This window comes from Anopheles arabiensis, chromosome 2, assembly GCF_016920715.1.
Source record: "Anopheles arabiensis isolate DONGOLA chromosome 2, AaraD3, whole genome shotgun sequence".
Taxonomy (NCBI): domain Eukaryota; kingdom Metazoa; phylum Arthropoda; class Insecta; order Diptera; family Culicidae; genus Anopheles; species Anopheles arabiensis.
In genome coordinates this window covers 86038584-86061831 of record NC_053517.1, presented here as the reverse complement: position 1 = coordinate 86061831, position 23248 = coordinate 86038584, and the positions used below count along the sequence as shown (strand labels likewise).

The 23248-nt window shown below is 43.5% G+C and overlaps 1 protein-coding gene across 1 annotated transcript in view; it reads left to right on the top strand.

Annotated features, from left to right (window-relative positions):
- LOC120901848 overlaps positions 1-22309 on the top strand; it is a 43590-nt gene extending 21281 nt beyond the window's left edge. Inside the window, 3 exon segments of the mRNA XM_040310175.1 lie at positions 15232-15455; positions 18947-19095; positions 19174-22309. Coding sequence (XP_040166109.1) covers positions 15232-15455; positions 18947-19095; positions 19174-19790 — 990 coding nt within the window. The 3' untranslated portion in view covers positions 19791-22309.
- Positions 22310-23248: the final 939 nt, after the last annotated feature.

Genomic DNA, 23248 nt, shown 5'->3' with positions numbered 1-23248 from the left:
CATGCTTTCTGTCCGCGGACGACCAATGTTATCAAGTAATACAATAAACTTTTGTTTAAAGTGAAATACTTCTAAACGCCCTTAAAGTTGGTTGTGGCAATTGAAGTTGAAACATTTCTACCAATAGTAAGCTTTACTTCATCAAACAGTGTGCAGAAAATACTGCTGCAGCATTGGCAAAGCTGGCGAGAAAGTGTCAACCCCTCTGGGAAACACTAAGGACAGGCAACACCACCCGGTACAATGTTGCAGATTCGTTTCCACCTCGCTCATGGTGGTACCCGTAACCGCGTTTGTAACAAGCGGGCAAATTGATTTTAATAATAGATCTGACAATGATGCCACTTCATCGCGGGAGCCTTTTTTGGGGCGACAACAAGCAGCCGAGTTTTCTCTTTCTCTCATACACAAACTGTCACGCTAGATCCGTGCACCAAACGGGGAGCCGCGATTCGCAACCGTTAACCACACCAACCAACCAAGCAACGAGCAACGAGGTCAGCTGATTCAATTAGCCCTTCACACACACACGCACACGGAACAGTTGTCCCCCGGGTGGGTTTCGGGTTCTTAGGGGTTGGGTGTTGGGCTCGTGGGTTGGCAAAGGCTTTCAATTAGCTCTCGATGTGTATATATGTATTAGTGAAATGCACATTAATGTTTAATAAGGCACACCCGCACCCGCTGCATGCTGGGACACGCGTGTGTGATGGTCGCGTGGCACTAAAACGGTCACTTTAGCGGAGCCAGTGACAGGCTCGAATGCCGCCGAGGGTTTACCTAGTTTTGCATTTATTCTCTCGGGTGCGGTATACATGTTTTGATTAAAGCTAAGCGTGATGGTTGATTTGATCAATTGCCACCAATATGGGGAATAGCCGAAGCTCGCTGGTTGATGGAGACGCCTGGTACATAGAAAAGGAGGCGCATGGTACTTGAATTGATAGCAAAAGGAGACTACACTAGTTGGATGAAATCTCATGCATTACGTTAAAAAACGCTATATTGTAGATGTAATTCTTATGATAAATTTATTTTAATATAACGGCAACAGGCTTCAACGTTTGACATGTTCTAGGTTTGTAGTAAACTCTGATGAATCTTACATATTTGCAAGCATCTAAAGCAGTACCCAAGAAAGACGAAACCAACAAAAATGACACAAACAAAATTTTCCGATTCTATTCATAATCGATTAACTAAGATGTTGATAAATCATAAGAATTAACATTCATCATGAATCAAAAGAATAATTCATTCATTTAGAAATAATCATGTTAATCGATTTCTACCCTTAATAGCATCATAAAGTAATGAAAATCAATCAATGATTTTTGTTAAAAATAGTTAAAAGTAGTAAAATCTGCTTATGTAATCATGTATAAACAATTTCAGGAACAACATGCTTTTTAGGGAATTCATAAATCGATCGACAAAATCAATGATAGTAAGTTGTCTTTAAAGGGATAGGCTAGCTCTGTATGTTATCTAACAAAGCCTCTGCAACTGAATTATAAATTTATTTCTAATGATAAAGATAAGTTATTTTCAAATAATTACTAACCCAATAAAAAATATAAAAAACTGATTCAAATTTAAAAAAAATCTACTAAATCACTCAAAACAAGTGGCAAACAATCATCTGCTAATTAAAGGAACTGTTTATTTATTTTTTTTCAATAAGTAGGACCTCATAAAGCTATTGCTAAACTGCTAAACTGCATAAAATAAGCTAAACTGTATAAAATTAAATATGAAAAAATCAATACCATACCACCAAAACGCACCGCCACTAACCGGATTTCGTTTGCTACGTTAGTGACAAGCGCCCGGGTTGCAGCTAAATTGGATCAATTGACAACGCTGCAAAACAAATGACGATATCCTGTCACGGCCAAACAGGATTGCTCTCTTGTCACTGGCACTGGTCACAAATGCTCTCGAACTAGTTCCTTCTCACTCTCTTTCTCTCCTTCGTTCTCTCTCCGTGTACCGAGAGAAACAAGGAAGCGCGTTTCGCACCGAATTGGGGCAGGAAAAAACATTCCACCCACTTTAGAGGGCATTGATTTCACATAAATCTTGTTATGGCCCCCACATAAAATAAGCCGGCATGAAGGCAAGGGGTACCGGTGTATCAACGGGCTCGACTGCTGCTCTGGATCACACATTCATACACACATACATCAGAGAAACACCTTAGGCTGAGCAGATAAAGCAACAAAAAACAGACAGCGAAGAAGAACGAAAAAAAAACTCCTTCACACACACACAAAGTTCCTGCTACACGGTTGGGTGTGTATCTCGCCTACCCAGAAGTGTTTCGTGCCGCTTGATCGGATTGATTTGAGCTCTCTTCCCGTGCCTTCCTTTCCACCCGGCTCACTCCATGCTGTGGTATTAAGCACAGAAAGAGGGCAACACAACACACAGGGGGGGAAAAAACTCATATGAGCTATAGAAACGGCAACACCGGCCAGCGCACTGTGTAATGAAAAACGGCAACCAACACGAATAACGAATAAAACAAGGTGGGCGAAGGCGAATACCGTTTTTGCCGCAGGTTGCGCAAAGGGGTCACAGCAGCGGCAGCGGTCGGTGGTAGGAGAGCACCAATGTGTCATCGCGTCACGCCATATGTCACTAATTAAAGGCAAAGTGTTAACAATACCAGGCTGGATCGATGTTTACAATCATCTTTACGACTGTTGGCTGGAGGTTGAATGATTTTTGTTTTCCTGTTGCGGTAGGGTGTGTGTGTGGGTGAGAGTGGGTGTGTGCTTTTCGATACGCGATATTGTAAGGTGTGTAGATGGGTGGAAGGTTGTAAAATGGTACCCGTGATACGCGTTTAACGATGTGAGTCGTTTCGACCGAAGGTGCAACGATTATTGGCAGATGGAAATGAGAGGCTTTTTTGTTGTTGCCTGTGATGAATAGCACGGCTCAGACACATTGTTCTTTGAGGTTTTTATTATAACAGACTTTAAGTAGTAAAAAAACGCTCGACTTATAGAAGGAGACAACTGACAATTTAACTCTTTAAATACTGAATAATTCATTCTCACAGCAAACCTGCGCCCAACAGTCCTTGAGCTCTAACGGAGCCAATTAGCAAACCGGTAATTCATTTTAAACTTGTCAATGAAACGAGGTTAAGACTTTCTCCCTTGTTTTGCATCAAAATGAGCAAACAGAAAAAAAGAAGCAAAAAACTGTGATCCATTGCCTAAAACTCACAAACTGTTGTTAAAAAAATGAAACATTAAAAAAATACAGCTGAAAATTCACCCAATCAGATCAAAGCCCTGGAAACGTAGAGTGATTCGACCGTTTCCTTTCTTCTTTTTCCACGCGACACTCCAACACATACCGGCAAATGCGGCCAAGCCAAACGGTCACCGTTTGGAGTACAATTTTGAAAACCGCAGGCATCGCTATCCGCCATCGCTAGCATCGCGCTCATTAGCCCACGCCGTTGACGTTGACCTTCGTTAAAGAGAGTGGCGCGAAAAAGGAGGAGCAGCAATGGTGATGGTGGTAGTAGAAGTGAAAAATGATGAAGAAAAAAAAACTACACGCCACACAGGAACCACATCAATCAACATTGAAACATTCCACCGTCCATGATTCACCGCCAGCGAGACGAATGTGTGGTCGAATGAGTTTGTTTTACGAAGCAGGGAGGGATTGTGAGCGAGCCGCGTAAGCGCGGAAGGACAAGAATCGTTTCGAGTCGCATCGTTGCAAGTGGACGGTAAATGCTATTTCGAGTTGGTGGTAGTGGTGATGTTGTTGAATTGCCGCACCAGCGGATGGATGGTGCAGATCGCAGCGCATACGAATCTCCCGGCGACGGGTGACAGATTCCGTACCGAGGCACGTACTTTCTTGGCACTTACGGGACGGGTGCTTATTAAGATTTCCCTGGAGCGCAGAACAATTTTGCGTTGGGTGATTTAATTAAACGGTTTTGGGGAACGAGGATGCTGAATGGTGGGTAACGGCGATTCATAATTGAAACCGTTTGTGATTCGCTTTTTGAGAGGATCTAAATCTTTATCAAAATCTGTTATTTCGATCAAAATGTTGTCAATTTTTTAACGAATCGATAACACTATGATTCAAAATTAAACGTAAATTTTAAATTTTTAAAACGAATTGGTCCATCCACCGATCGCAAGCAGACTCTCTGGTTGCTGGCACTACCCTAAATTGCATCATTCATCATCACGATGTCGGAATTCTCACACAGATGCCATTTTTTCCACTAAAAATGCCCCCAATACTGACGAACGTTTCACACGACCACTCAACACTCCTCATTTGGAAGCGGTTTGGGAAAAGCGTACTGATTGACACATTTTGCGACACGCCGTCGGGAGAGGTTGTGGTGATGAAGAAGCAAACAAGGTTGTGCATGCTTTTGGGAAAGCACCACCGTAACCGGCGTACCGTACCAGCGCTTACAGGGACCGATGCAGATTTAATGCAGTCTTGACAAGAGTCTTGCTCGAAATCCATTACGCTGTGGTGCTAAAGTGGTGCATGTTTCGGCGCTGGGTAGCCAGCTTTTCTACCCTCGAAACGTGCACGACGGTGCTCCACTTTGCGTGTCCAAATTGTATTTATTCCATGACTTTTTGCCAGAGTCTTTCCATTTATTGTTACAATGGGGTGTATGTGTTTGTGTGTGTGGCGATGCATTTGCACTGCATCACCTACACCATCACACGCTTTCCCGGTGAAGCGTAGAGCGTTCACTCTTTTAAAGCGTACATACTGACTTGGCGCACTCGGAGCCCCTCTTCCTGCTTCCTCTTCGGTCCAGTTCCGGGTGCATTGAATAAATATTTTCAATAATAATTTCTTCCACTCGAACGAACGACACGAAACGAAACTGGATGGTTAAAATCCGAACCTGGGCCTGTGCTTCGGTTGCCGATTCTTTCGTGTTTTCATAGGACCGCGCGGTTTCTGCGCCTTCCCTCCGGTGCTATCGGCGCTCCTAGTTCGCTACGAACAGGAAGATCACATCCACACACACACACACACATACAGCAAGACTTGTTCCCATTGGACAAACGTACCGACGGTACCATGCCCGCGCGGCAGGGGTATGATAGCCGGGAAACGTGAACTCGGACTGCGATGAGTTGTTCCGACCGAATCTAGGTCACACCACTCAGCTTGGTGCTTGCGTTTGGGAGCGACTTGGGAGCGGTTAGTAGGGAAGCTGTGAAGCCGGGGAAAAACGGGAACAGAATGAAGAATGAACACTTTGCGGTTCTTTTTGTTCCCCTTGCTCCGCTGTCTGTTTCGCGCCGCGTCCTCCCATTGGACCATTTTTGATAGCGCATTGTTCGAGCATTGGGAGCCACTGCAATTTCTGTTTTCCTTGCTTGCTGTCTCTTTTCTTCCTTCACGTTTTGTGTGGTGCTATGTGGGTGGATTTCATTGTTAGTGTACTGTGTGACTATGGGTGTGTATGTGTGTGTTCTGAGTTCTAGCGCTGTGAGCTTTGCATTCTTTGCCTGCAAACGCGACACGCTCGTGGGAAGGAACTCCAGTAGCCTAGCTAGCCTTTTTTTCTCTCCATTTGTGTATCCATTTGTTTGTATCTGCTCATCAACGGGAAAGGGTACAAATTTGCCTCCCCAGCTTTTCTTCATACACACATTGACAAACACAGACAGACAGATGAACGCACACACTAATGGCACGGTGTGTGTGTATGTGCGAAACTTTGTTGCACTGTGCGTCCGACCGAACGCAAAGCGCGGGGAAACAACGGGTTGCGATCACGTAAAGGCCATACATTTGAGTCCAGGGTTTTTTTCTTATTCTTCTTCTTGCTGTTGTAGCCACGGTAGCACGGGCACGGTACTAAAAGGGCATCCCGAAAGTGGCCTGCAACGTGTGCGCGCCTTCACGGGCCTTCTATCTGGGTCAGAGCTGTGCACGGTGGAGTGTTCCCGCATGAGGAGCGTCCAGGAGAGAAAGGGAAAGCAAGAAGAAACAGGAAGGAAGGATTCTCACTCTCACACACAAATCTTGGCAGCTGCCCAGTTGCTCAAGGAATAGTTTGCTTTTTTGTATTCAACCACAAAAAAGGGCCAAAGAATCCTAACAGCGCGCGCGACACCTTCAGCGAAGTCTTGGAAGGAGTTGCACCGGGGAAGCTAAAAACATGGGCCACACTTGCTTCGTGCAGTTCCTCACACATGGCATTGTTTGTGACATGTACATAAATCAAACCACTACGCCTTTCGAGGCACGGTCGGGATGGAACCCATCCCGAGGTAGAGATGAAATAAGAAATTGAATAAGACGAGGCTGTGAGCAGTGAGCGAGCACTTTCGAGCGCGAGGATAAAAAAAACCAAATGGAAGTGGACGGATGGAAGAGAAAAATACCGAATAAATAAGATAACCATAAGGTATGGCACATTTGAACAGGACACGAACGTGGAATGTTGCTCAGTATGGCAGGACCAGTTTCAGTGTAGTCTGAAATATAATTGAACGTTTGAAGGAGTAAGGCAATGGTTTTTTGCAAGTTTTGTGCGAGAATACAAGTGTTCTTAATGATCTTCAAAGCACAGGTTTATTTTACAAAACTGTTTAAAACTCCAATGCATCATTTTAAAAGTTAAAATAATAATCTATTACCTTTTTTTGCTGTTATTATACGTCTCATTCGAAAATTGGACTTATTTCCGTCAACTGTTAAATGGGGAAAAAACATACAACTGAAAAGGAATAAAAATTGCTACTCCTTAGCGTGCCATTGTCCCGGATCTACTTTAATTAGGTTTAAGTCCCCAAAACAACCATTTCCGTCGGAACGGTTTCAAAAAGTTTTCCACTGAAGTACACCACTTACACGAGTTATTGCAGTTTGTTATGAGTCTGTGGTTTTTGTTGTTGTAGTTTTTGCATTCCCTACTTCAACTGCATGCCCCAGGATTTGCCATGAACGCCTAAAGTGGACGGATTGATTATTTGCCTCCCGTCCGCTGTTGCTCACTGTGGCGGACGTAATTTGTCCCGGGGCACAAGTATGAGAACACGCTCGATTGCTTAAATAAAATTGGCAATTCTTTTTTGCACTACCAATTTTCCCTAGCACACACTCACACACATACACAAGCGCAACAAAGTACGGGGTGCAATCCCCACGATCGATGATGATCTGCCACGCAAACCATTGCCAGGTCGGACATAAATCATCGGCTAGCCGTAACAAGACGCACACATTCTCTCTCTCTTTCTGTTTCTATTTTTCCCTTTTCCTTCTTGCTCTCGGTATGGCATTTTAGCTTGACCTTCTTTCATCTCATTTCTTGGATGCTCTTGGGTTGTATGTGTGTCCACATGGACGTGTGTGATGGACACTTTAGTTCACCGCAACGTTACCCTACCGTCACCGTCGGGCAAAAGGCAAAATAAAACATTCCCTCCACCAAAGCGTGACGTGTCGTAAAGTTTTGAACGATTTTACCGCAATACAACAAATTAGCACAGTTCCAGGCTTTTGTTTATCGGTTTTAAATGGTTCCGTTTTGTACATTTGCTGAATGTTGCCAACTTTACCAAAACCCGGTGGCCTTAAACGCTGCACTGCACTGGTTCCGAGTGTGTTTGTGTGTGTGTCTTGTTGTTAAGCAGAAAATGTGTGTTTTTTCATTTCAATACGTGCCTTTCTTTTATGGTTCACCGTAACGGGATGGTATGTTCGAGCTATGTTTAGCAATATTTTGAGGCTGGTAGTGTAAACTGATTTCGTTTTGGCACGATCTGTTGTTTTTACATGACTCAATCGCTGTACAACATCCTGCAGCAATAAATAACAATGCACAAAAGTATCCAGAGTAGTCTAAACACACTGCGCTGAGGCTTGATGATTACAATAAAACAAGAAAATACTATGTTTCATCCAAAACAAGAATATTTAATGTGTTTTGATCGTAGTTTTAATTAAATTTTAATTATTCGAATCTATAACCTGAAGTGTTTCATTATAACTAGGAGAGCTCGTGAATTACATTCATTGTGAATTTTCAAACTAAAATGCACATTTTAACGTTGCTAATTTAGATGACACGTAATTATTTACCTATTTTTGAGCTTTTATGCACAAAACTTTAAGCTGACTTGAAAATTCCTTATTTGGTTGTTAAGGGTAGACCAAGGAACAAGAATCCATGGCGTTTGTTTATCCTTTTTTTGGATCTCTATCTCTCTACTTGTGTTCAGCTTTTTCCGATGCGTTTCATTTGAACAAGCAATCGAAGAACGACGAAGTTCTGATTTTCATTGGAAGATTAGTGCAAAAATTCTTATACTAAGAGTGTTTCTAAAAATAAATGTAATAATTAGTGCTTTTCAAGACGCTTTTAAGTGACAACATTCCCAAATTTTTAAGATATTTTCCAACGTACAAATCAATGTAATTCACTCTTACACAACAAAGATAAGTTCATGAAAAAATAATATCGACTTTCACTGTATTATGATAGATGATTATTCCATTAGAACCCATACAATATCTCAGACGCTTAAGTTTGGAAACACTCATTGAAGAAATGCCAACAGAACACCTAACAAATCTACAATAACTTCTCAAAATTTCCACAGAATAAATGTGACAGCATTCAATAAATACACCGCCAAGCTTCGGAACCCTTTTCACACTTCATCTAAAATCAATTAATTAATCGAATCGCTCTGAAAAATTAACACCTCAGTGGCTCTCGTTGAACCTGCATCGAATAGTGAAATATTGCTTCGTAATTGAAATGTATACAGTAAGCTGGAGTAGTTGCACTGTCGAAGCAGTTCCTCTCAATTGTTGAAGAAGCTGCGGAACAGAAGGACGCCCATGAAGCCTCAGCTTTTCGGTGCTTACCGCTTCGCCAACCATAAGCTGAGTGGCTTTACGTGCACTTAACTACACGTAACACAGTGCAGCACAAGTGCTTTCGGAACAAATGCGACTAGTCGGGCTGTGCAGCCTGTGCAGGTTCAACTGAGAAGCAGGTCCGGGATTGGCTGTTTCCACTGCTGCTTCTTACGCAAGTATCTGGTGAAGAGTGGTAGCTTAGCTTTCCGATTTTTTGTTTTTTTTTCTCACAATCTATCCACTCACAGCCAGAAGGAATTGGAATTTTTTGAATTGGAAGCCTGTTTTTTCTCCTTTCTTCAGCTTACAGGGACTAACCATTGACCATCCATCACTGTAGACGGGGTAGACTTTGAAAGACCCGTGTGAGTGCCCGCGTGAGTGACCTGCGATGAGTCACCGGCTAATGATAAGGACGATGTAATTTAAGGCGAAGGAAAAAGTCCAGATGAGCAACAACAATGATCCTTTGGGGGTTGGAACAAATTTACCTGATAAAACCACTCACTAGAAATGTTCATAGACACACTTGAGAATGGGAGTTCATTGTTTGAGGTCTTGCAAACACCTTTTGCAGTTTTACACTGCTTGGTACCCAAGCTCACCTTAAAAACCGAGTGGAGAATCGATTTTACACGCCGAAATTTTCAATGGAGAACACCCAAAACGGCTGCGGTACGTTTTGCGAGTATCATCTCTCTCTTTCTCTTCCTCTCTTTATCTTTCTCTCAGAAATTCCCTCTCCCACGCTCACGCAGCTCTGCTGGCCCATTTTAACCGGGTAATACCGAGGCCAATATCCTGATAATGTGTGTAAATGTGTGCCTGTGTGTGCGTGAGTGTCTGAGTGCTATATCACATGTGCTATGACCGTGTGTATGTGTGTTTGTGCTTGAATGTATTTGGTAGGATGAGTAAGGGGGAAGAAGTGGAGGAGAGTTTTGCTCCAATCATCATTACAGTGTGCCATTCTTACAATGGTTGTTTTCTTGCTGGTTTCTTTGATGCATTAACGGCTGTAACGGTAGGGAGCTGAAGCCTTCATTGATGATTTTGCCCCGTTTGTCCGTCGAATGTTGGTGGTAAATTGTTTGTCGCAGAGAGTTCCCAACTTCTGTCAGATATTTAGAGACAATGTTTCGTGGTGATGAGGTTCTTCATGTTTGACTTCCGTTTTAAAACTACTGTTTTGGATTACAGATTTTGATAGAAACAGTATAAATGTTTTACATCTTAAAAACATGATTATTTCCTCAGGGAGAGTCCTCAATTTTTAGTTCTTAGCAATCATTGGGCGGATAGGTTACATAAACTTATCTTTTTTAAAGACAAATGCGTTGATTAGAATGTTTTCTGGCAATATCAAACCACTTATTTTCAACATTTCTCATTGATTTATTGCTAAGAAAAGAAAAGCTTTGTTGCACTCGGAACAGAAAAGCAATATTCCACTCAAATCATTTTCATTTGCCAAAAACAAAACATTTAGAGAAAAAAAAACAAACCAAAGACACGTTTTGAAACGTCGAAATGTTCGTCAGACAGATTTCCCATGGATGAAGATCCCGTCGACGAGACTTCAGTAGAAGATGAGCCAGGGCCGTCAAAACGTTACTAGTGTATGGGTGTTTTTTTTCTGGTTGTTTTTTCCCTCCTACATTATTTTTCGCCCAATGTAAGCTCACAGAAACGCACACACACACACACACACACACACACACACACACACACACACACACACACACACACACACACACACACACATCATCAGTGCACAGGTGTATTAGTATGTAACGAAATCAAGACTCCTTTAGTGTCCCTACACTACCAAAAAGCTCTCTCGACGATGTACGATGCCCTTGCATGTGTGTGTGTGTGTGTCCTGTGGGGAGTCGGGATTGCTCTCTTTCAGCTGCCTCGACTTCTGTAGCAGGTACTACCAAAATGATCCACTACCACAGCAGCACTTCACACTCACACATACATAAACACACACCGAGTAACGTCCTTGATTGGTACAACCGCCTCTACACACTACGGTCACCAAATACCATTCAGGAGCAGTGAAGTAATTTTTCATCCAAATTCGCTCCAATAACAATTTTCGGATTTAGTTACAAAATGAAGACAGCAGGGAGAGCTGAGCACCAATTCGACTCTGCATGTGTTTGTATGTGTGTGAGTGTGGGTGCGATGGAATGCGCCAGCTTTTGACACTAGGTCGGTGAAAAGCCCTCCGGCCTCTAGGTGGGTGTTCGATTTGTAACGACACCGCCTGTGGGAGGACTCACAGCAATGCAGAGTATTTGTGAGGTTAATTTTGCGAAACTGTGGGCACCCCCTAGCGCCCGTGTCCGAATGGTAATGTCGCGCGAGCTAGAGAGTGCGGAACATCGAGAGCGCATGAAAGAGAGCGTAAAGCGTGCGAGAGAGTGAGTAGGTGGGAGAGCTGCTGCCGCTCCTGCTGCCTTTGGGGCTCATATTATTATGAGAGTGTATTTCTAGGGACGCATAACGGGTGAGCGCAAGGATGAAGGGTGCGGAGTGTACCGAAATGACAGGACGCGTGTTGAGCGCAGTACGAAATCAGCAGAAGCAGGTGGTCCTGTCGCTGCTGGGTATATATATTGGTTCATTCAAATTTGTTCACAACAGGCAACAGCAATCGTGCCACTGACACAACAATCGTCGGCCTTCTTGGCCTCCTGCTTGCGTTGTTGTTGTTGCTATTTGTTGCCCAACCCCTGATCCGGAGGCTGCCCTTGAGCGTGCTGCCATTTCGTCCGGGCCGCTTCTCTTATCGCCACGCCGAAATGCAGACTCGTGATTGCGTTTTGGGGTGACAATTCCAGCTGCATTTGCGGTGAGCTAATTCAACCACCTCCATCATCCCTGGCGCACCCCATTTGCCGCAGCGATGCGAACTCTAATCTTGTAAACGAAGCGACTACACTCCGTTTGTGAAAACTGAGCCCCAAAAACCGGACCAGAATCACAAGGGATCAGTTCCCGGGGAAAGGACGACGATGCCGACGACGACGACGACGACGACGACGTTACATAACAGCTCTCGAAAGCACACTCGGGGCAGCTCGGAGCGCGAGGGTTGTGCGCTTTTGCCGCAGTTGTGCTGTTGGCGTACGGTGCGGGCTAGCATTGCCCGGAGCCGCATATTAGCGAAGCGTGCTGCTGCTGCTACTTGGATGCTCGGACTCGTGGCAAATAACGCTCACGCTACACCCTTTTCTTGCCCAGCACTCCGAGCAGGGTGGCAGATTGATCCGTGTTGGTGGAGAAGATAAGATTTAGCATGTGCTATTTATGTGTGTTTGCTGGTGCGTTTTCGGATGGGAGTTATTCCTTTCGCTTTCCTCTTCTCGCATACACGCAAAGACACACACACACACATACACACAACTATACATGGATGTATCTTTTTTTCGTATAACTGCGGTGGTGGTGTGTGCGCTCGCTGTTCATTTTGCAACACACAACTCGCAACTGCTTTTGACTGCGTGGTCTTTCGACTGGAACAGGCTTGCATCGAGCCACGGGGAAAGACACACAGCAACGTTAGGCAATAGTTTCACAATTCCTCATTGTTTGCCCAAGGCCCAATTTATTACCAAGCACAAAGCAGTGTGCAGATTTATTTCGCTACACAGCGATGCGCTTTTGCATTGCGGCGGTGTCGTCTGCTTGTGACGGCTTGCATTTTCTATCTGTATGTATTGATTTTGAGTTCTCCACAGAGTGCTACATTTTCTTTAGCAAGACTATTCGTTTCTGCAGACATCACACAACGTTTCCTTATCTATTACACATGTTTGCACAAGCCTTCTTGCAGAAACTTAATGATTTCTAGTGATCCAATATTACTTCAATACTCTAAACGCCAAATATAAAAACCATTTATATAGCTGGTTCGTCAAAGAAAAAAGGGAACTATGAATGTAGGTTTATGTCTATAATTCTAGTATATTTTAAAATAAACAAAACTTATCGTTTCGAGCACTGAAAATGATCAAAATAGAAAACTTAAACCTTAGACTTCACTTCCAATGGGTGTTTTGAAGATAAAGACAATAGCTTAGTATGATGAAAATTCGAAAGAAATGAGTAGAAATTTATTATAGTTTTGGATTCAAAGTTAGGCTTAAAGTTAATAAAAGTTAACATATCATCAAAGCAACAAAAGACAATTATACACCAAGAGCAGATCTTAAAATTATGTTTATTCTTCTCGTTGGTGTTTCATTGAAATAACAAAATTTATAACAGATCTTTATGATGACAATGCATCATTAAAAAAAACTTTGGAACTACATTGAATTAAAATCTGTTACAATTTTGTAATAATCTAACGCATATGTTTTCGTAGCAATTAATTAAAAAACGCAATAATCATTTAGATCATGAAATGCTGTTATAATGTGATTAGATTGAGCCATCTGTCTGGAATTTGTGTATAGAACAGCCCATAGTTCGTGTTCATAAAATATTTCATTTGCGTTTCGTCCTGCATTTTACCGATCAATTAGGCAATTGACAGATATGTAAATGTGTGGATGTATTGGTATGACAAATATCACGGCAATAAACTGCCATAAATACCCAGCACATTGTAACGACACGATCAGCAACCTTGGAATAGAACAGCGCACGTTTAATCTCGTCAAAGCTAATAATAAAATAAATCTAGTTCATCCACTATAAAAAAAACACAAGACAGAGGGCTTTCTGGGTCAGCAATATCAAGGCTGAAATTAATGGATTGATTTTAGCCGTTTGAATTGATCAAAACATACAGAACAGCCAATATTTTGTTTTATTTATTTTATTTTGTTTATTCAATATCAAAATTTTAATCATTGCTCAAAAACTGTATTATTTTTTATATTTATTATTCATTAAGAGTGGTCCAAACAGGCTGCATTGCTGCATGATTTTTCAATAAAAAGCAATATAACTGCTCACAAAAATGAGGTAAACTATATTTAGCCATAAAATAACCCAATATTACATTCATGCCAAACAGCTCAATCTAACTACAGTCATCACAGAAAAAGCTCTCTTACGTAAAAATGCACCAACCAAAAAAGAAATGAAAGAAAAAGACTACGGAACAACACACGTTTCCAAGAACGGGAGATTCCGTTTGCTTCCTTTCCTTCGCATCGCTTCTTTTCCGAAGCTATAATGTTCAGCCTCGCAAGACCCACAATTAAATCGACACAGCCCACAATTAAAGCAAGTAAAGTCGTTCGCTCACCGAATCAGCACTAACGCACACATACACACGCACACACATACTTGTACGTGCACATTCACATGTACAAAACGGTCCCAACTTCATTATGCGTATTACAAGTCGAGTTGATTGCGTGCTAGCCCCATCAGCAGCGAACTTTAGCGTCTCCCTCCGAAGGCTGGCTGGCTGGCTAGCTAGCTGGCTGGCTTGCCCCTGCGGAGGGGCTGCCGAAGAGCAGAAAGGAAATCCTGGAACGAGGCCAGAACGAGAGGAAAACTTTCCTTTACTTTCTTGCTTTCCGTTGACTTTTCGGCTTGTGCACTGCTTCTAAACACCATTCCTTCCTCTTTTGTGAGGGAAAAGAGACGAAGGAGCGGGATCTGCACGAGCGTGTATGTGTGTGTGTAAGGGTTGTTTTGAGTTTAAGCGTTTCCATCGTTTCAGCCGGACAGCTTTATGAGCTTTTGGTTTTATTTTTCTTGTTCAGGTTTTCTTATTACTGTTTTTTTTTTGCTTCTTTCCCTCTCTTGCTCTCTCTTTGCTCGAGCGGCGGCTATTATTCTGTGAAGTAGCGCTTCCGACAACTTTAATGACCGAAACTTATGTCCAGCGGCCCGGTGTTCGGCCCGGTGCTTTCTTTAAGTACTTTGGTCCGGACGTTTCCTGCTCAATGGTTATGGTTTCGCTCAATCTTTTGGGCCCGGCCGGTCGATCGAAAGAAAATGGGCGACCGTTGCCGTTGAGAAGGCCAACTGCCAACGTAGGAAGCAACGCCGTGTGTCACATGCAAAGGCAAATGCGAGTCAAGGATCTTTTTTAGAGGATACAACAAACTAACTATTTGAAGGACATGTTTTTAAAACTCTACATTATAAAAACCTGTCATACCTTCCCCATTTGTGAGCGATACAATACACGCCAAAAGAACTACGAACATCATAAAGCATGTTTCTTCCTCTAAAATCAATTGAATAACAGAACGAAAACTCCCAGCTCCCAATTCGTTCTACGCTAATATGCATTTTCTCACTCTCTCACTCTGTTTTTCTCTCCCTTCTTTCCTCCACACGCAACAGGAGGCATATCGAAGGTGGGGCTGCAGTGTTTTTATACCGTACTTCACGTCGAGGGACGACATCAAAAGTGTTAACAATAAAACCGGTGATCGAGACAGTGACCGTGCTACCCAGGGGAAATCGAACGCCATCTTTGGGGACGCCGCGAACAAGCAGACTGAACCGAACATGAACGATGCAAACAAACAGCAACTAGTAAAAAATATATCAATCACTGTAAAAAGGTAAGTGAAGTAGCCTAGTTTATTTGCGAGTGTGTGTTTTTAGGGTCAAATATTTACGGAGTCGACATAGAAGGGTGGCGAAAAATCCCAAATTTTTCGCTCCAAATACCCAGACAACCGGTTATATAACCTCCGCAACACAAACGCCACGAAGCAAATTCCTTCCGCCGTAGCCACGGCTGGGAACAGAATCTGCCAAAGTCACAGGCAGTCGCATTCGTCACTACCCGCTCTTCGGCCCACCAACCCTTTCCTCCGGGGAAACGGTGCTCCATGGTCCATTAAATAATCGACAAATGGCACGGATGATGGTTACCTCAAATTATCATCAACATTCTCACCCAGGAGGCCACTTTTCGCACCCTCCATGCGGGCGTCGCAGATCCTTTCCGTGCCATGGCCCGTGTCGTTCGCTTCCCTAATTGCCTTTGCCTTCGGTTTGGGCATGGCTGGATTGCCCTGGTTAGGAGCACATTCGCTCCCATCGAAGGTGCTGGCCGGAACAAGCCACTGCTCGGACTTGGTAATCGTTAGAAGTTCATTCGTTAGGCATGACTTGCCAGAACCCCTCCACGCCACTGACACGGGAAAACATACACGAACGAGAAGGAAACCATCTTCGCTTCCTTTTATTTTTGAGCAGTGGGAAGAAACGTAAATCTAGCCAAAATATTGCAAGGTAAACCCGCTCCCTTGTGGATGGTCCCTGTGTTCCGGTGCGGTGCTTTCGTGAGGATGTAGAAAAAGCTTCATCGCACTTCATCCGAAACCAGTCAATCAAAGTGAACTGCCTGTCGGGTTGGTGTTGCGAGAGCGAAATGAGTGTGGCAAAATGAGAGGGATCGGAGCGGCCTATACAGGGCATGCTTGCATAAGCATTGGTTTCCGCACACCAATGCCACGGGGCAAGTAACAAGCTGTCTCGCTCGTGCGCCGAAGCAGATGAACGGAAATCTTGACGGATCGCCGGGCACGGGGACACGAGCTAATTGATTAGCTAAATGGATGCACATCGGAGGGGCGTGATTTGGGAGTCATTTGTTCCCTCCCTTCTCGACACGTCTGGAATCTCGATGAATAATAAATGGTGCAGCAGCAGGAGCAGTGTGTGGAGGAGACAAGTTTATAATCGCTCAATGTTGCCCCCAATGTGTCTTCAAAATGAGCCGTCCTTCGATGGGACACAGCATTGAGCTATCTTGTGTGTGTGAGGGTTTTTTTTAATAATTCCCTCAAGCAGTTGCACATTCTTCACACAGGAAAGGGCTCGATTGGTCATCGATTTCGGTACGAGTATCAGTCTCAAGGATGCGGAACAACGCGTGGAGCTGCAAGAGAGCGAATGCTAGCAACACATACAGGGACCTTTTTTGTGTAACATTTAAGAGCTTTTTTAGTTAAGCTTAATGTCCCAAGCAATTCACCAGCTCGATGACAGGCAGGAAGGCGACTTTACGCACACTCCGCTATAAATTATTCACCATCAGCTGTAGCTCAGGCGGCAAAGGAAAGGAAACGTATCCGATCGCTTCACAAGCATCGCCATACACAACACTCACACGCGCACACAAAACGGACAAGTTTTGCAATAAAAAAGCACATAAAAGGCAAAGCCAGCACAGCTTCCGACCGATGTCGAGACGGTGAGAAGAAACCCCCGCTTGCTTGCCCGCATCTCACCCTCCGTGTCACAGGGGTGTGCATGAAGCGATGCGAGATGCTTTGTTTAACGACAAAAAATTAAGCTTCCTCTCGAGTGGGGCATTAGCCGAGGCGAAGCGACGCACCGCTGGCGTTGAGTGCTGAGACCGAGGAGTGTTCGATCACGAACGGTGGTCACACGTGCACGTGTTTTTCGATGAATTTTCCTCGTGTGCTTCGCAGAGCGTGTGCTGTGGAGGGGCCATCATGTGAGCCAGGCAGGACGAACGCGGAGAAGCGTAGGCACTTGCCATAGAACGTTGGGCACGATAAAACTTTGTCCAAGTTGTTATTGCTACCAAGCGTACAAAGGATGAGGTTTTAGCGTGTGGCGGGGTACGTTGACCCAAATGGAGGGTGGGGAGTTGCTGTGGACAAGCGTGCAGTTCGTATTCAATTAACATCGTACGGCAAAAGAGAAATTCATTTAGGGAAAACAAAACACAAAAAGGATGCAACGAGCGAGTAGTTTTAGGGCATTGTTTTTGAAAGTATGGGATAGAATGGTTTATGCTGCCGAACGTGAATTGGCAGGATTTAAAATACTATTTTTGAATCCTTTTTTCATCTCTAAAGCAGATAGGCTCATAGAAGGTTCATCATCCAGGTTGCGTTTTCCATACTTGTTTTACAGTTGCACTCCGTCATATTGGATTCCATTAATTGTTTAAAAAGAAAACAAACAAACATAAAAAATATAATTTTTTATTTTTCTGTTTGAAAAATGTTACAATAATTACAAAACAAATTAAAATAACGCCTGAAACATGATTTCAACCCTTTCTTCATAAAATACGTATGCTTGAGCAGAAAAAAATCAATCATATATGAGCCAACCTGAACGAGCCTGAGTCGAATAGGTTTTTTTTACATTACATCGGTTCTAATTAATCTTTAAAATTCTTCCTAAACTAAATAAATAGCCTATTTTAAGTAATACCAATCACTTTCATTTCTTTGGCTCAACAACCGTTATCGGTCTGCCTGTACCACTTGTGGGCTTCGCTGTCAGTGGGGGCCTTCACGTTTCTAGTTAGTTTTTTGTATGGAGTTTGACAGTTGGAACCTGAAATCATGTAAACAATCCATACAAAACCACACAAAAAACTAGCCTGCGATTTTCAGTCTAGAAAATTTTAGCCTAAAAGCTAGAATTAGATTCGAGTACCTGCTCGAAAACACGGTTTTGTTTAAATTTATCCCATTAAAGAAATGCATTAAAGAAATCAGGTGATCGAATCTGGAATCAAAGTGTATGTAGTCCAGGTGGGCTCATAGCTTTTTTTTATAACCAAATTTGAATATAACTTTTTGACAGAACGAGTGAAAACTTTTGCTCCAACGAGCTTTCTGGAGGCTTGACGAATACTCAAAACACTCTTAAAATCTTCATTTAGAAGCAGAAGCGATAAAAATCAGTCTTCTAAATTCATACACCTTGGGATAAGCCCACCTGTATATTACACTTGCTTAGATAGCTGCTCGAAAACTGCTATACAATGCAAACAGCTGACAGGCTGAAATTTCAGCCTACGAGCTTCAAACGGAAAGGGCCCCAGTGACTTATTTATAACCATAGCAGGATAGTCCGTCCTACGTATGGGGGCACGTTCCATTCGGGGCTTGAACCCATGACGGGCATGTTATTAAGTCGTACGAGTTGACGACTCTACCACGAGACCGGCTAAAATAACAATCACATCGAAGTTAATGTTCACTTCGTTGAATAAGTACACTGTTTGTAGTTTATCCAAAATGTTAAATCCTCTCCTCGTCAACATTCGTTTCAGTTCACGCCGAAAAACGCAACGAGTACGAATACGACCATGTCTAAACGTATGCCAAACCGTAGAGCAAAAGTGCCCGTATATGCTGCCGGGCGATCGGGCTCCAGCCTATCCGACGCAGTACGCCGGCGAACCGACGTTTCTTTGTCGAGGTAGGAAATATTATATTAATTAGACTATATGGCATCTATTTGGTTTTATTTCACTATCCTTAAAATACCCGTTTCCAGATCTTAACATCGAAGAAACGGGCGAACAACTGCGAAAGTCAAACAACGGCCCGACCGGTTGCTGCTACGACTACTGCGGCCTGAGCCCGATCGATGGCCTGTGCGCACGCTGTGATCCGCTGCATAACGAGACGCGCCACCCGGACAGTGCGGCGCTAGCGTTGAGCAGCGAACCACCGGCGGTATCGGCCAGCTGCCCGAGCATCACCACCCCGACGAGCAGCTCCTCCCAGTCCGAGCAGTGCCGGTTGTCGCAGGGCGGCATCGCGTCCACCGCTACGACCAGCTCTCCCAGCACCACCATCACCGCCACCACTGCTGGCCGCGGCAGCAGCAGCAGCAGCAGCAGTACCACCGCCAGTACCACCGTCAGTAGCCGAAGAGTAGTAGCGGGAGACAGTACCACCACTACCACGGCGATGTCAATGCCGTCGGGCGTCTCGTCGCCCGTGCGGGCCGTTTCGTCTCTGCTGCGTGCGGTCTGCGCACTCGGCTCGGTCTACCGGACGCACACGAGCGGTGTGCAGTCGTGGATCGCGATGGTGGCCGTACTGACCGTCGGTACCGAACTGGTCGCCTGGACGAAGCAGCTGGTCCATCTGCTGGTGGTGTTATAGCTCGCGGTCCGAGGGCTCCGGCAGCTGAACCGGACCGCAACATTCTGCCCCCGGTTTGACCGGCTGCACCACCAGCAATGTACCACCATCAGCAACAAAGTACCCCGTCTCAGGACACTTCCGTTTGGGGGAACGACGAACCGACGAACCGTAACGCACGGGTAAGGTCTAGTGTGTCAAGCAGTGTGTAAATCATACCGGAGGAGAAGTGCAGTGCGCTACATCAACGTTAGAGCGCATGAATGTAGCGTGTTGCAAAATTCGAGAAAAAAACAGAGGAAAAACCAACAAACAAAACCGAAAATGAAAAATTACACCATAGCAAGTGTCACATTGAAAGAAGCAACACAAATAACAAAACAACAAACAAAACAAAGAAAAAAGAAAACCCCAAATAATAATAATAAATAATAATAATAACGATAATAGCTGCAAATTGAGAGTCCAATAGGGGTGCGAAATAGCGATCAGATTTTAGGAGCAAATCGGAGCACCGTATAGCGAAAGGGAAAATTCCGTTCGCCGAAACGAAACAAAAAATACACACACTCAACAATAAGCTAAATAAGAAAGAAAACACAACCACAAAACACACATGTCACACAACACACTGAAACAAAAACTAGTGCAATAAACGAAAGAAAAACACCCAATCCAATTTGAAGAAACAAGAAAATTTAACGAATAATGAAAGAGAAACATTGAGTAGTAAATGAAGAAAACAAACAAACAAACAAACAACACTACGGAAAAGGAAAAACACAGAAAAATAAAACAACAACCACCACATCGGAATGTGTAGTAGTACACGATGGTAAGGATCCAGCGATGGATCGCGGGGAGAAATAATTACTCCACACGAAACCGATATTTGTAACAAAAAGCTTAACAAATAAGCAATTCACCAAGTTAAGAAAATAAAACCAGAACAGTGTAGCGTGTAACATGACTTTTGGAAAATGGGGGAAGTGAAGTGAAGGGAACCGTCTGCCAAACTTCTGTAGTACGAATAAGGCAACAAACAAAACTAACGAATAACGCAGAGGAAGCAAAAGGTAGCCAAAGCGTCCTCGAATGTCCCGAAACACACGGTTGCCGGCTGCCACGATTGGAGGAGCTTTTGTGGTGTGAAAGCAAAGGGTAAGAAGTAACAGAAACATACGCGTATACAATAATGTTACAACGCTGAAAAGGTGGGGGGAAGGAAACAACAGTATAACAGTGGGTAGGGAGCAGTATAACAGAGGCGTTTGGGTGAAACATACCCTCAGCAGCGGAAAGCCATGAAGGTGTTACATCACAAATAACATTAACAACACTGATGGACAATTTAGGTGAAATATTAAATTTATCTTATTGCTAAGATTTAGAGAGCAGAGAAACAGAAAAAATACACTGGTGGATATAAGAATGTTAAACCGGTTTAGGGCAAAGTAACACATGCATAATGAAATCCACAATTTATTGACCGAGGTACCGGGGTGCAAGCATGCAACTAGTGAAACTCGGGTTTGATTGAATGAGTGGTGAAGATACCACAAAATACCGCTCACATACACACTTCGTTGCACTAACACGTAAGCAATAAAACGTGTAAGTGTGTATGTGTGGGTAAGAGTCTATGTATGTGTGTATTCACACTCGTATTCAATAACACACGAGACCGTCGTGGTTTTGCAAACCTTCACTCGTTTTAAATGTACGTCAAACAAACCAAACATCAACAGCAAACAACCTAATAGTTGTCGGGCTAAGTAGTTGTAATTATCTCGGTATCCTCTCTATCGCATGGCTAGCGTTGGAGGCATTAAAACAAACAAAAAATCACGAAACAGGCAACGTATTTGCGTGTTTCTGATATTTTGTTGTACAATTTGGCCAACCAAAACCGGAAAACGAGATTCGCCACCAGATGGAGGTAGGGGCATTAACATACCTTTGCGAAATGCGATACATAGTAAGTTGTATAAAGAAAGGGTAGGACCGAAAGGAATTAATGTTGGACCGGCGGTGGTGCGCGCTGGAGGTGTGTTAGTTTTGTTCGTTGTGATGTGACAAGTTGTTGTTTTTTCGCGGGAATCGTTTTATGTTACGTTTGTGTTGGAGCTGAATTTCGTACATGCGGGTTCCACGTTTAGTGTGGGGTTATTGGGAGGTAGGGGAAGAAAAGTGAGTAAGGACACCATAGAGCCTGCGGAACCGGAAGGTGGTGTTAGTAGTGTAACAGAAAGTACAGAAGGAGAGAGAGGAAAAATACACACAAAAGAAAAACAATGCTATTACTACTAAGAGATGACTAATCCGCAGGAATGTGAGATGTGCACTAGTTTTTATTAAAGAAAAAAAACAACCTTCCAACTAGCGCAATACCATGCAAGCGTGCTAGCGTATAGACACAGCAGAAGTGGAAGGAACAGCATAGGAAAACCGTTGCACCGATCACCGATAAACACGTCGTATACACACACACACACACACACACACACACACACACACACACACACACACACACACACACACACACACACACACACACACACACACACACACACACACACACACACACACACACACACACACACACACACACACACACACACACACACACACACACACACACACACACACACACACACACACACACACACACACACACACACACACACACACACACACACACACACACACACACACACACACACACACACACACACACACACACACACACACACACACACACACACACACACACACACACACACACACACACACACACACACACTCATCTTCTAACGCTCTTTTACACGCAACAGAGAGAGACACTTACACACGTATATTCATGGGAAAGCAAAGTACTACACCAATACAATACAATATATAATCTCTTTATCCTCTAGTAGCCATGGAAACGTTTGGGAAAATGATGTATACATTTTCGACCAACGAATGTGAGACAACTTTAACAATTTTCATGCAACACCACGCAGAAAGATCAAAATTGAAGGAAGAAATAGATAAACAAAAAGAAAGAACGAGATAAAGAGAGTAAATGACCACAAAACAAGAGATCAGTGACAAACTCAATAGTAAAACTTACACACCAACCTTAGAACGATACAAAGCAAAGCAAACCAACCTGACAGAAATATAACAGATAATACAGCAAAGTTTTTGGGAAAGTGATTTACGTGGAACGCATTCCTTCAGGTGGAGCGCTGGTTAGCAGCTGTGGGAAAACAAACCGCTGTTTATGTGAGTGTGTGTGTGTGTGAGAGAGAGAGAGAGAAAGAAAGAGATAGAGAGAGGACGACCGGAAAGAAACAAAAAGAGAAGGAAAAATTAACAAAGAAAAACACTGCAAGCAAATTGCCAAAACCGTGCGAAGCGCGGGAACTCTTTATAGACAAATTAAGTCACCACTATTATAATTAGTCCGTCAATTTTTACAACAATTGTTG